The following is a 14,595-nucleotide window of genomic DNA, read 5'->3' as shown; positions in this document are numbered from 1 at the left end:
CGTTTTTGTTTGTGTAGAGCACTGTTCTAGTACAAGGCAAATCAATAGACCAAGAATTGCTAATTATCAAAATGTCTGTTCTGAATTAGTGTTTCCTATCTCTTGCTCTCCATTTAAGATTGAATGTTAAATAAGGTAACTCATTGCTAAGGTGAATGGGATAGTTCACATTTACTGTTTAGTCTTCCTTCTAGCTTTTTATTGCTCTGGTTGCTCAATTTATATTTTAAGGTTTTCTATGCAATCATAACAGCTAGAGATTTTTTATTATCATTGAATGAATGTTATACCTTACTAACTTCAATTCTGAGAGACAGGAGCATTCCCAGTTAACATTTAATCCTACCCAAGGTTCAAGTAGTCTTACCTTCTGTTGCCATTATTGTCAAGTATTACACAGTTGTTTTTAGGAAGATTAGTTCCCCATTCTACATCCTTTCATTATTTGGAAGATCTTCACAGGGCTAAAAGTCATTTAGCTGTTTTGCTTTTGTGACCTTTTTATAACCTTTGATGCCATTTATGATGTGTCTTGCTTTGATAGCTGAGGTGTGTTAGTATTGTCAGATCTCATCTTCTGACAGTTCCAGAGGTGTAAAGCTAGAAGGAGAATAGCCTTTTAAACTCTAATTGTCAGAACTTAATGAGATTGTGGTTATGCAGTTTCTCCTGATGCAAATGCCAGTTAAGTGCTCTAATGTGGCAATTCATTCTTGCATTTGGCTATCCCTTTGTTGGAGCGGTGCAATTGCTTCTGTCCGTGATGTTATTATATTGAGAAACTGATAACCATTTTTTGTCAACATGTTTCTCTGCTGCTGGAAAGCAATCACAGTTTACAGCATCCAGGAACTGTAAACTGTACTTGAGACTCCTGTAGGTAGCTCTGAATTCCTGTAATTCCTGTAGGTAGCTCTGAAAAATCCAAAAGTCACTCCAGTACATTAAGTCTCCTCCTTAAGCACAGATGGGTCTCAGTAATTCACCAACTACTTACTGTATGGGTTCAATCACTAAAGTGCTGCTTTTAATTAATACTGTCTTTGGCTTCAAGTACTAAGCGCACATGTAAAGACAGTAAGGGAAAGAGATGCACAATGTATATATTCCAACGTCAGTAAGTACTGACATTTTATATGTCACATGTTAGATATGCTACTTATTCTTGCAGAAAAATGACTTTTGATTAGGACGACTGGAAGAAGAATAGTTTTAACCAAAGTTCTTTTGAGTTACTACAGATCTTCTCACTTTTCTCTTGCGAACTTGGTTTAACATTTGTAATGAGTGCATTTAGATAACTAAATTTGTTCCAACGTGAACTCTTCAGAACTTTTATGCAAGACTTCTTTCTGCAGGCCAAAGTTACAGGCAGCACCTTGAATGGCAAGAAAGAGAGAATGCAGGCTGAAGAAGGTGACAAGGAGAAATGGGATTTTTTGAGTTTTGCTGAATCTTGGACCCCGAATGAAAGTCTAGAAGACACCCAAAATGAAGTTCTATTTACACATGTAAGACTCAAAACTTGTTTCAGTATTCTGTCATTTAAAAAACAACATTATAGCCATTGCTTACCTAAGCTTTGTGTGCACTGCCGATTTTATTAGTGGAGAAACAATGAGTCGTAAAAATATAACATGAGTTTTGTTTCAAAGAGTTAGTGAAGTTGGAGAAAATGATTTGTTGGACATAAATGTCACCTACAGGTTTTGTATAGGTCCTTATGTTATCATTTATATTATCATTGAATCACCCTCAGTCTGATAAGAACATGTCGTGTCTGTTTAAATCACAGCTTTATTAGTAGCCAATTAAATTCAATATAGTTATTTTAAAAGCACTGTTTAAAGGCTTTCTTTGTAATAGGCGTAGTCAGAAAAAAGGCATGCAGTATATCAATTCTGTGTCATTGTTTTCAGAATTTTGTTAAGAATATTGAAAATAATTTTCACAAAACAAAACAATGTTGAATTGCTTTTCTGATAGCTGTTTATCCTTTAAGGAAAATATCTTTTGTTTCCATCTCCAAACTAAAACTAGCTTCCTGTATTAGTGAGCACTACTCATGGATAAAAGCAACAGTTTTGGCCAATTCTGATGCTGTAAATACAAGATGGGTTTACGTATTTATTTCTTCTTTCCTAGTTTGAAAAGGAAAGGCAGCGTGACATACGTTCTTTCTTTTCCCCCAAATCCTCCTCTGAGAAGAAACGCAAAATATTTTCAGATAATGAACCATTAAATATTGATCCGCAATCTTTTGAAGTCACAGAAGAAGAGGATGCAGAGAAGAGCAGTGAAAACCCGTATTCCACAAGACTAAGTGATGTGGATACAATTTGTCATGAAAGTATGTCTGAACGTGAAGCTAAAAGAGCAAGAAGCATAAGTGGATCTACTCCAGTGAGCTCCAGTAAGAAAAAGAAAAAATCTTTAACTGGAAAAAAGTCCACTTTGTTTACAGAAAAAAATGCTGAAGTCCTTCCTTGTGGCTCAAACACTTCAAGCAAAGGCACAGCTTTAAATAAAGTTTGGCACTGTAGTGCTTGCACTTACAGTAATAACAAATTGCTCCCTTACTGTGAAATGTGCAGTTGCCCTCAGAACAGTAATGGTAAGTGACCCATGCTGTAGAGAAAGTATGCATTCTTCACTCCAGTTGTGATTAGTTTCAGAAAACAAAGTATTTTTAAATATGAATATACGCAGTTAGAGGCAAACTGTGAGGAATGATAGCTTTACATGAACAGATAGATACCTGTTAAGTGATCTTTCTTAATTTTGCTTTTCCTGAGGATTTTTGTATTATTCTAATCTGAAACAAATAGAGACTTCAGCTGAAAGTTAACAAGATACAGATAGAGTGAGCAAGAATATACATTTCATTTTCTTTGCAGCAAATGTATCTTTTCTTTGCAAAGGTTTATGGTTATTCTGAATCCAATTAAATGGTAAAGTTTTTCACTGCTTGTCAAAACTAAATGATGTAGCATAGATGTTTTTATTAACTTGGGTATTGTGTAGTTACCATGGGAGCCATTGCCTTGAAAATACATTTCTCACTCCAACAGATCAGAATAAACATTTTTTTATTAAATTTATTCATGCTATCTGGGAACTTATTAAAACATATTTATAAATCTATCCCCATATTTGCAATTTAAATTGCAAAGAAAGGAGTAAGGTTCCTTTTCTTGTTTTCTTTTCTTTAAGTCTCTCTGGCTGATTAAGTAAGGACAACTTCTGAATTTCTTAAGTACAGATCAATGCCTGGAAAATTACTTCATGTGTTTAAGGTGTACGATAAATTTATATAATAGGCTAACCACCTTATTACATGTAGGTTAACATAAAGCTGGGTGCATGAAATTGCTTGAGTGTAATATCGTGGTCCATATATCAAATCCTAATATCAAATCAGCTTTTTTTTTTTTTAATAAGTGGTTGCACCATGATGCTACTAGAGAATAAAATGCAATTTATTTTCATTTCAGTTGCATAGTTTTGTGTCCATATATGTATTGAGTAGCTCTATCTGGGTAGTATAAGTATGATCACTTCTCTTCACCTATAGCTGAGAGAAATCCCACTAGCCAGACTGAAGAAAGCATGTCAGAAGACTCCGAAAGAAATGAACAGAGTGCAGCATGGGATGCTGAAGATAAAGGAGAAGATTTAGGGAAAACAGCGACCCAGCAATCTGTTGAAATCAGTGAACAAGAAGCTGTTAAAATTGAAAGTGAAGAAGGTGAAAAGAAGTGTGGAGAAGGTAAAGTGGGACTGCTGTGAAAGAAAGATGATCATATCCTGTCTGTGAAACTGTCTTAACCGCCTCTGGCAAGAAACAGAACTTTTAAATTAAAACCTTTCAAATGTGTATTTGAAAGAAAGAAGTACATAGACTAGCACGTGACCTTTCAGCCTGGGATGTTTACTGAATTCTGATGAGATCTAAACCTATCCTTTTCAAACAACGCCAGAGGAAATACAGGGGTTTTGGCTGACATGGAACTATGTCAAAATAGCGAGTGTGAACCTTAAGTTACAACACAGAGATTTATTGAAACTTCTGATGGTGTTTACTTGCGTTCAGGACAGCCACAAATAAAAGAGATGATGGGTAGCTCAGGAGAAACAGAAAATACAGATATCTTAATAGCTTGCAGCTTGAGTTGTGTGTATCTTGTTGTTGTTCTGAAATCAGATATAGAATCCTAGTGTGGTATATATTCTCTTGAAGTTTGTGTCACAGTTTCTGATAATTGGGAGGGGGTGGGGAAGAAAAGATATAAAAAAAAAAAAAAAAAAAAAAAAGATTGACCGTGTTTGTATGAAAGTTGTTTGTATGTGCACCAAATTGGGAAATGTCATAACTCCTTAAAAGACAGATATAATATTATTTTTAATGTCTATGTGGACAAAATGAAGAAAACTTAATTTCAAAATTGTTTCTCTTTATAGAAGATTTAGATCAATCAGACACATTTCTAGTGTATGATGGGCTTATGTTCTGTGCAAGCAGGAACACTGATAGAATTCACCTCTATACAAAGGTAAACCTGAAATGAACATGCTTTTTATCATTTTTAAATGCCAAAGTAGAATGTCCTACGAAATATTTATGTATAACCTCATTTGTTATGCTTTATATAAAAAACAGTATTTTTGTATTAACTGAAATATACAAAAATTAGGTAGTTTATTATTCTAGTTTTTTTCTCTGTGGAACTAAGTAATAATTCTCTAGATAAATAACTTCTAACACTTCTCGTAGCTTATCTTTATAAGGTGCTAATACACTAGATGTATGTTCAGATTACCTGTTAGAAATGCAAGTGATATTTAAGATTCCTGTTTTTATTACAGTGTCTTACCACAACCTTGAATCACTGGGATGATAAATTCTCCTTTCTGCAGCTAGTGTGCTATTCGAAATATTTGTAGACTTACCGTAATCAGTGAATCCCACCAGACTAAATAAGTAGATAAAATATTGCCAGCACATTTTCACAAAGGTAGGCATTGGTGCTGTGTATACGTAATTTCTTGAATAAAACACATCATCATTAATCCAGTGGTCATAGGAGGACAGAAACTAGCAGGTGGTAATTTTCTAGGTCATCTTTCATAGAGGAAACAGGTCTTGCTGATCAGTTCTTTTAAGGGCTGGAAGTCTTCACTTAGAAGCTTTCTTCAAAGCTCCTGAATGAGTCAGTGTATTTAGGTGTGACTGTAAAGCATCACAAACAGCTGAGGGCAAGTCTTTGAGGCAGTACATTTTTATTAGATGAGCTGATAGAGCTGGAGAAAACAGTCCAAAAAAGTGTTGTCTTGCATCTGTAAATTTGTTTGATATACATGAAGTATATTCTGCTTCCTAGCTTTGCACATTTTAAGACAAAAACACATTTTGGATGGTATTGGTCAACTGATTTGTTTTGGCTTGAAACAGAACTTTGTTATGCTATATATTGCACAAAGTCTTTCTACTGAACCACAATACACTGGGGAAATATGCTTTAATTCCTTTTCTCAAATTTTTGTGAATCATCAATACATTCCTGGGTCATGTTAGTGCTCAGGGGACAACTTGTTCCTGAAAAAATAGGTAGAGTAGAACCTGTTCATATATCTTAAGAAAATAATAATCTGAATTTAAATGGTAATGAAGGATGACATTCTCCATTCTATAACTATTCATTTCTCTTGGAAATTCAGTTAAGAGAATTATAATTTCAATTTATTACTTTAAGGCAGTTTGTCTCTGAACTATTTGTAAAGAATCAGTTTTGAATGTAAAATTTTCACCCTGCTTACTTTTGGATATATTAATGTGAGTAATGTTTCTTGCATCTGCAGTGTTATCGTGCATGTGTGGCTTATCATTTCTTCCTGGAAAAATCTTACCTTGAGGGTCTGAATTTAGTTGGAAGAGGAGGATAATCCAGTTGAAACAGATCATTTTTTCTAGATTGTACTACACTTCATCTGTAAACAAAACTGTTTGCTTGTGTAGGATGGTGAACCACTGAATCATAATTTCATTCCATTGGACATACAGCTGGATAACTGGGAGGATTTGCCAGAGACCTTCCAGCATAAACAAAATCGTTCATTGGTAAGTACAAACTCTACTGGCACAGTAATATAATGTTTAATATGGAGTGCTTGGACTTTTTCAAATAAATGCAGAACACTTCCAGGCCTTGGGATCTAGGCACAGTTTCATCAATGCAAGCAGATGTTATAAATGTTGATGTGAATATTAATTATGCAGTCTGTTCCTCTGGCAGATTATCATACCTCCTGTTAACATTTCTGTAGATGGAATCAACCAGGCATCATTTAGTTTCTCATTTACAGAATTAGTAACTAACATTTGTAAGTCAACAAAATAGCATTTTAAAGGTTATGAATTATGTATGGCGCGTGATGAATACAAATGTGCTAGATTGTATCAGAGCTGCAGTTCTGAGCAGGCCTCCTCTCTCACTTCATCCTTTGGTCTTCTGAACAATGTTCAACACTGTGTAGGGCATAACTCCACTGCGATATGCATCTTCAGTTATTTCAGCAATAATGGTCACATTCATAATGGTGTTTGAGGACGTGAACGCTGTTAAACCAAGAACTAAAAGTAATGAAATCCAGAATTGAAATTGGATGTGCAGTATTACCTTGTAGATTAGTTAGTAACTGCTGCCATGTTTCTGTTATGTCCTGCAGTTGCATTGATTTCTTTCTTGCTAGAAGTAAGGCTGATCAGTACAGTTTTACATTTGCCATGAAAAAAATACTTTAAAGAGAAAAAGAAAATTATTGATGTGTCATTGTCTTGAAGCATGTTGCTGGATGAAGCTGAAATCACGTTTAAGTTCATACTGCGCAATGTATTTATTCTTACCACAGTCGGCGTTCAGAAACACCGTGATGCTGCCTACTATAGATTGTTGTGAGTCAGCAAGTAGTGGAATGGAAAAAACAAACCTGGTTCCTATCACTGCTGGCTCATATTGTTGTCACTGGGGATCATATTGTTACTCCCACTTATTTCCTGTTGGAGAGGTGGTGGCGGGATGAAACCATTTTTCCCCTACACACATCCTAAAGAAAGCAGCCATGTTGTAAATTCTAAATTCCTATGTAGGAACATTTTTTCTACTTACTTCCTCACGGTTAATCCATTAATCATCCCAGTTTTGTCAGTTCACAGCTTCGAAATTTTATGTGGCTTCCTGGCCTGTAAAAATCCATGAGGTTCACTACCAGAAATGATTGAGTCCCTCAGAGCAGCTTTATTTTATTACACTTTCAAATTCTAAATGCAAAATAAGGAAAGGTGATCACTACTATGCTATATTCTCAATTTCCTTTCTGAAATACAGTGTTAAGCTGTTCATCAGTTTTTCTGTAGGATCCTACAGTTGTATCAGTTTGAGATTGCTCTGAAAGAAGATGAAGTACAAGTTAAACTGCTCAAAATTATTGTCCTTTGAATATTTTGATGCTAAAGCATATCTCTACTTTCAGATCAGTGTGCTGTACTGCAATGCCACAGAGAAGGGAAGAGTGGAATTGCGGTTAGAAACAGATGCCTAATTCTAAGATAATTTGGTGATCTCATACCACTAATAGCAAATTTAATCTAATATTTTTTTATTATATATGTGTTTTGCTGGCACTGTATTACTGTAAAAGAATACAGTAACCTCAGAGCAAGTACCTCTGCGATTCTGTTAAAATTCCACAGCTGAAACAGTTGTACCCTAACCGTTAACCTGGTGTTAAGCATGTATCAGAAGGTTAGAGGAAAGAAGAAAGGTGGTAAACCTTTCTTCTTTTGGTAAACCAAATGATAAACACAGGACAAGTAACTGGGGCAAACTTTCCTTTTCTGAGGGGCCTAGTGCAAAAGGAACAGGGCTGCTGTAAGAAGAAAACTTCTGCCTATCTGTTTTTCCCATCAGCAGTTTGGCTTGCCCAAGAAGGGTTATTTCAGGCTTTATCATGAAACCATTCTCCTATCACTGTAGCTCAGATTTATGAATTCCATTTCTGACCTTATTCTCTACCTTCTGAAGCTACATACCTATCGGAGCAAAGCCATAGTAGTAGAAAACGCCAAAGCTTTCTCAGCTTTGGGTGAGAACAGGGGGCTGCAGCTTGTATGAAAACTGCCTTGAAGGGACCATCTCTGATTGTACCAGCTTTTTTCCATTGAGTTTTGAATATATTAATTCCTAGCACCCTTTGTCTGTAATTAAGTGTTTCTGCTTGATGCCTGTCATGCTGCTGACAATAGCATTCTCCACCAGATACTGAGGTTTGTGAAAGAATGGAGTCGCCTAACAGCAATGAAACAGAAAATCATCAGAAAAAGTGGTCAGATATTTTGTAGTCCTATTCATGCTGCAGAGGAGTTGTCTAAAAAGCAGTCAGTGGTCGGCAGCACAAAAAGGTACGTATTTTTTTCTTCCCCTTATTTATTGCTGCATGAAGCTCAGTGTTATTTAATGTAACTTTCAGTGGAGTGATGCTGGACTGTAAACCCACTGTTCAATGACTGTCTCATAGTGACAGGAGTAGACAACTGAGCATGTCAGTAAATCTGTTGGAAGGAAAGCATCTGCTTCCCTGTCCCTCAGTGTGTCACATTCAGCAGCTGTTCTGGCTTTCTGCTTTGCATCTTTAAACATCTGGAGCTTGCCAGAAGTTGTTGAAGAAAAAACCGTGACCTTTAGGGACTCAAAGCAAGGTGAAAAAAGTCTTGTTGCATTTCCTGCTTTGAAGCAAGAACAAATCATTAGTTGCCATCAGTGCTACAGTCCTTTAATTATAATTCACAGCCTAGCCCAAACCTTTCTCATACTTGGTTTTTCTTCAAGTAATTCTGTTCCCTGTGGGTGACATTTCTCAAAATTACTGTTTTCCTCACTGGCTGGTATTGAAAAATGATAGCGTTTAATCCTTGTTAAAATCTGGATTTACCTTTTTCCACTTTCTGTCCTTTTTCTGATGGATTGTCTTCCCCAGTACACACTTGCAGCTTAACTGCTGTCATTGCCCTTCACAAAACTTCTCATTTGTACAGGTTCACCTTACTTACCTTACTCACCAAGGTGCCTCTGCCTGTTTATGCCTCTCAGTCCCTACTGTTAAATTCTCCAGGGTGAGAATTTGTATTTTATATGTATTATTTGATGGAGGTAAGCATTCAAGTATGAGAACAGAGTTTTTTAATTCCAGTAATATTTTCTTAACCTGATGTCTGATTGTTTCCTTCCATAAAACATAAGAAAGATCTAACTGTGAACTGTGTTAGAAAATCTGCTCTAACCTACGCTTCTGTCCTGAGGTGGTCTGTAGGGTTTGGCATTTGTACAACACAGAGAGGTGTCTTTATGAGAAGTTGTCTGAACAGTCATTCTTTGAAGACTGATCAAAGTGAAGGGATTTTAAGATAGTTTTACTGAAGAGCAGTGGTGGTTTGTGTATTTTCACATGAAAATAAACTGATTTCTAAGATAAATGAGTGTCCTCCAGAGCTTTTAAAGCCTCCTGTATCACCTAGAATATCAGGTAACAGTTCTCCAAACTGAAACAAAATAGCTTTCAGATTTCACTGTCAACCAATACCAGACTGCTTTCACCTTTTAATTGTTTTATGCCAAATAACTTACGTTTGCTGAATGGAGTTGAACCTGGTTTTAGAAGAAGCTATCTTTAGGTAATATGGAAGTTGTATGGAGAAGTATGTATTCCCAAACTATTCCTTTCTAGTCCAGGATATAAGGTATGTTATAAGACAATATGCAGCACCTATCATGCTGCAGCCGAGTGTAACTGTTCTTTGAGAGAGATTGTTCTTGTTGTAGTGTATTGACAGAATTTTGAATTATTTTAGGTATGTGACCAAGGAGGATGTGGCAGCAGCCTCACTTAGCAAAGCTAGCAGCAGCGGGGGCAGTGTTCGCCTCATCTCTAAAGAAAATAAGGTTTGTCTGAAGAAAGAAAGTGCTTCTACTGAACAATCAGGCCACTCCACCAAGTAAGTTTAATGCAGTAAAATGATTAAGCTTTTTCTTCATAGACTTTGTTTTTAAAGTAGCAAAGTTGTTATGAGTGTTTACCTTGCTGAGCTATAGTATTTAGGTAGGAAATTTGCTGAAATTGGTAATGAGCCATTAACGACTTAGGTTTTATATATGTATATATATATATATATATGTTGTCTGCTGTTATAGCTACTAATTAACTGAGTGACAAAATGAAACAAGAAAATAGTTAACGCTATTTGGTTACGGAAATTTGAGCTTTAGCTCAGGCTCGCTTGTATGGTCAACCTCAAATTAGGTAGCAAATTTTCTTCTATTCTGTGTCACAACTTAGAATAAGGCAGAAAATATGAAAAAATTGGGCAGAAAATGTCCCCTGTTCTCAGACAGTTCTTGCCTCAAGGTAAACTTTGTTTAGGAAATTGATAGGCAGCTGTGAAAGCTGCAGAGAGAAACCAGGTTTTCCTTTGACTTCTGCTTAAAAAGGGAACATATACATTTATGTGTATATGTGCATGAAAGGATCCACCTTTTCTTTATAAACACGGCATTATTTTAGCTAGCATGATGTGCAGCTGTGCAGATACCAACCTGAGTAAGATGATCTTCCAATTGAAATTTGTATTTTTGAGCTTAAAAGATATCTAATGGAAATATGCAATGCATATAGAGACTTTTTACTTGGGCAGGTAATGATAGGACGAGGGGAAATGGTTTTAAACTAATAGAGGTTTAGATTAGATGTTAGGAGGAAATTCTTCACTCAGAGGGTTGGAACTAGATGGGCTTTAAGGCCCCTTCTAACCCAAACTATTCTGATTCTACAATAAAATGACTTAGAGTATTGTGTTGTTGGAATACCTGCTTTACTAACAACTGTACTTTGTTCCCTGTAAACAGGTTGCTTTTGGAGAACAGAAAAGGTTTTTCAGCTCTTCATCCAGCTCGGACTGAAGCTGAAGGCTCTCCTGTGCCCAAAGGCTATTTGCAAGCCTTGGACAGCAAAGGGAACCCGCTTTGTCTCAGCTGTCAGCAGCCCACAACTCAGCTTGATCAAAGCTGCCAGGCCCGTGCCTGGGACACACGATTCTGCTCTCTTGCCTGCCAGGAGGACTTCTCAATTCGTTCCAGTCAGAGCTACCTCAGGACTAAGGTGTTTGAAATTGAACACGGTGTTTGCCAGTTCTGTCATCAGAATGCCCATGAGCTTTATCTGAACATCAGAGATGCGCCTAAGAGTCAGCGTAAGAAACTCCTGGAGAGCTCTTGGATGTCTCACCTTCCACTTGGGCAGGTATTACTATTGCTTTTTGAACAGCTAGAGATAATCTGTGTAGTCCTGGAGCAGATAGTTCAGAGAAATCTAACATGTTCTTTTTACAGTCTTAAGTAAGTGTTACTCAGCTCCAACAACAGAGTAAGAAAAAGAAAAATCTGGAAAAAGAAAAAACAAAAAACCCACACACACTAAACACAAACAAAACCAATCAATCAAAACCTCAGTATCTTCAAAGACATAAACACATTTAAAAGGGACAGGCATCATCAGTTAGGAATGTAATTCCTAACTACAGGAATTCTGATTCCCTAGGGATATCAATATTGCAGCTGACTTTACTTGAGATGCATTTTGTTAACAAATTGTATGGTTGTGGACAGAATTAAGGAATGGATGTAAGCAGTAGTATGAGGTTACTCCTACTTTGTAGAATGTTTGGTAGGAGCTTAACAAAAGCCAATTGGCAAAGTTCCCACCAATATTGCCTCAAAATGCATAAAAAACTACTGCTGTTCCTCCCCGACTGTGATTGCTTCTTTACTGATGGGAGGCAATAGGGCAGCGAGAGAGAACAGTAGTATTTTGGTTTCTGAATACCATTTTTTTCTGCTATGAAGTTGAAATTCTGCTTCAGAAATTACTGGTTCTAGATTTTAAAATAAATTCTGCTTACACCCATATAAACTTACAAAAGAACAAAAATCATTTACCATTACTGGCCATATGCATGAGATCAGCTTAATGTTGCTTGTGGCTTTTGAAAATACAAGTTAATGAAAATCTAAAATACTGACATGACAAGTCCTGTGGAGAGCAGGTTTCTTAAAACCTTTTTAATATCAGCAGTTGATACTGATAAAATGACATTGAAGATAATTTACTGTAGCAGTCAAGAAAACTGAACCTTTCCTTCTGTTTTTCCTTGATCTGCTGTCATGTGCTTCAGCGTGCTGCAGGCTGGGTAAAACTAGGCCAATTAAAATTACAGCTCTTTGCCTGTCTGCTGGGAATAACAGAAAATTTATAATGCTTTCATTCTCTTGATAAAAACTCTGAATAGCTAATTTCCTGAATTATTTTCTTGTTCTTACTGTAGAACATACATGTAGTTCAGAAGGAATACCTAATGCTCCCATTGTCATGTCCTCTGTTTATTGCAGTTGAATGAAATTATAACAAATCCCACAGAAGGTCACTTCTGGCAGGTGGATCACATCAAGCCTGTCTATAGTGGAGGAGGACAGTGCTCGCTGGAAAACCTTCAAACTCTGTGCACGATCTGCCACAGAGAGGTCAGTATGATACAGTCAGAAATCACCGTCCTCCTGCACGGAAATGTAATGCGCATCAGGGCAGTATGCCTGAATGCCGGTATTCACCAGCCCAGAACTACTCTTGGCTGGTAATCTCCAGGGAGTAGATTTTGTAGTACTGCCTCTCCAGGCAGCAGATTTTCACTAGGGCCCTGCTGAGCCCTCTTGTCGCCAGCTGAACACCCCCTGTGCCCTCAGCCCCTCTGTTCCGCTACAGTCACAGCTCCTTCTGGCTATTCTCGATATCCCCTCCCCATACGTGGGAGGTGTTGGGCTGTTGCTGGGCTGAAAAGCTGCGCAACCAAATAAGAAATGCATCATCTGAGGATAGCTGCCTATTGATAGCTTCTCTCCTCATTTGACCTATCCTGGTAAGTACTTGGAACATAACTTGTAGCAAATTACAGGTTTGCTCTGGCAGGAGAAACTAAAACTGTCTTATAGGCAATTGAGATCATGGTATTATATTTACAGTAAAAATCGGTTATTGCTTTGTGTGTCTCATGAGGAAGAGCAAATGCCCAAGTTCTTATAAATGAGAAGAAAAGCTACTAGAAAAAAAAAAATCTGTAATCATAAATACTTCATTATTACTCATTTCATTTGTACTCAGTAATGGAAGCTTTATGTTGTCTTGTCTGTGGCATGGCACGGCTCCTCAGCCTGTAGGAAGGCCCCAGAGAGAATGCAAGTCAGTAGCATTAAAGTGTTACGATACAACAGGTTACTCACCTTAATAAATACTTGCATTTTATATTGTTGTCTGCTGCAAATTAGATTGAAGTCTGTGCAATAACGCTTTCCTGCTAGGTGCCAAGTACCAACAATATTTTCTGACCAGACTTACCTTTCTCTTTTGCAGAGAACTGCAAAGCAGGCCAAGGAAAGAAGTCAGATGAAGAGACGGTCCTTAGCTACAAAGTATGGCTGCGATATCACAAAGTTTTTTGTGAAGATGTAAAATAGTAAATATATTCAGTTATAAGTCAAGAAATAATAGCATTTCATAGTTATCCTTGTGTACATATTTAAAAAAAGTCTATCAGGGTGTTGGTAGAGAGATGAAAACATGTAACTAAATCCCAAAAAATCCTAACGTTGATTTTCAGAGATGAGGGCATCCAACATACTCAATCATGGTTATATTTTTGTGACCCCCCTCAGTTTAAAGCTGAATTGCTGTGTGCAACTATAATGCAGTGTTGTGCACAACTATTTTCACATGTGTTTACACCCACAGGAAATGGAGAAAGTGCTGTTGAAACTTGTGTTAGTCTTGGTGTTCAACTGTTACGGAGCTTTATGGACTACAGCTCTATCTTAGTTTAAGTTCTTTTCTTTGTTCACATAAGCAAAATTATTGGAAAAAAATAATAGTCTCAGATCTCTGTTGTACCAGAGCAGGTCATCTTTCCTTTAAAACCATCTCATACAGTAAGTTAGCTAGTAGCAGCCTTGCAAATGTTGTAATCAGCTATGACAGACATAGTGGTGACACTGGACCTGACTTAAAAGATTTGGGCACTTCATGTCTCTTGAAATCTATTTTTATTTAAAACAACAAGTATTTAAAACTTACTCATGATGAAAGTAATATCTATTGTTTCTATCTTATCCAGGGTAATTTCTGGGAAATGCTACTTTAACAAGAGTGTAGAGGTAATGGTTATTTTGCACTGTTGAGGTCATTTTCTCTATGGTTCCTTCAAATAAATCAGTGGTGGCTTTTTTTTTTGTTAATGTTTTTGTGCCTCTCCCCTGCCCCTTGTATACTGTCAGGGCAGTAGTAACGCACAGCTCTACACCGATCATTTTTTTCAAAGCATTACTGACTATAAGCTTCCAGGTACAGCTAGTTAGAATACACTGAAAAGCTTTCAGCAGTTATCCTTACCAGTAAGTTCTTGCTGTTTTATACCTTCTTTTTCTCAGTTAAAGGTTAAGATGG

General features: G+C 36.8%; 1 protein-coding gene across 3 annotated transcripts in view; it reads left to right on the top strand.

The window, feature by feature from the left end:
* Positions 1 to 14,387, top strand: part of ZRANB3 (zinc finger RANBP2-type containing 3) — a 47,805-nt gene extending 33,418 nt beyond the window's left edge. For all 3 annotated transcript variants that reach the window (XM_035331876.1, XM_035331875.1, XM_035331877.1), the window contains exons 12-21: positions 1,359 to 1,511; positions 2,146 to 2,614; positions 3,575 to 3,769; positions 4,462 to 4,553; positions 6,017 to 6,118; positions 8,316 to 8,458; positions 9,905 to 10,048; positions 10,956 to 11,349; positions 12,495 to 12,626; positions 13,510 to 14,387. In XM_035331876.1, coding sequence (XP_035187767.1) covers positions 1,359 to 1,511; positions 2,146 to 2,614; positions 3,575 to 3,769; positions 4,462 to 4,553; positions 6,017 to 6,118; positions 8,316 to 8,458; positions 9,905 to 10,048; positions 10,956 to 11,349; positions 12,495 to 12,626; positions 13,510 to 13,608 — 1,923 coding nt within the window. In that variant the 3' untranslated portion in view covers positions 13,609 to 14,387. The remainder of the gene's footprint in view (positions 1 to 1,358; positions 1,512 to 2,145; positions 2,615 to 3,574; positions 3,770 to 4,461; positions 4,554 to 6,016; positions 6,119 to 8,315; positions 8,459 to 9,904; positions 10,049 to 10,955; positions 11,350 to 12,494; positions 12,627 to 13,509) is intronic.
* Positions 14,388 to 14,595: the final 208 nt, after the last annotated feature.

This window comes from Oxyura jamaicensis, chromosome 7, assembly GCF_011077185.1.
Source record: "Oxyura jamaicensis isolate SHBP4307 breed ruddy duck chromosome 7, BPBGC_Ojam_1.0, whole genome shotgun sequence".
Taxonomy (NCBI): domain Eukaryota; kingdom Metazoa; phylum Chordata; class Aves; order Anseriformes; family Anatidae; genus Oxyura; species Oxyura jamaicensis.
Note: the sequence above shows the minus strand (reverse complement) of the source record. Positions and strands in the feature narration are given on the sequence as shown.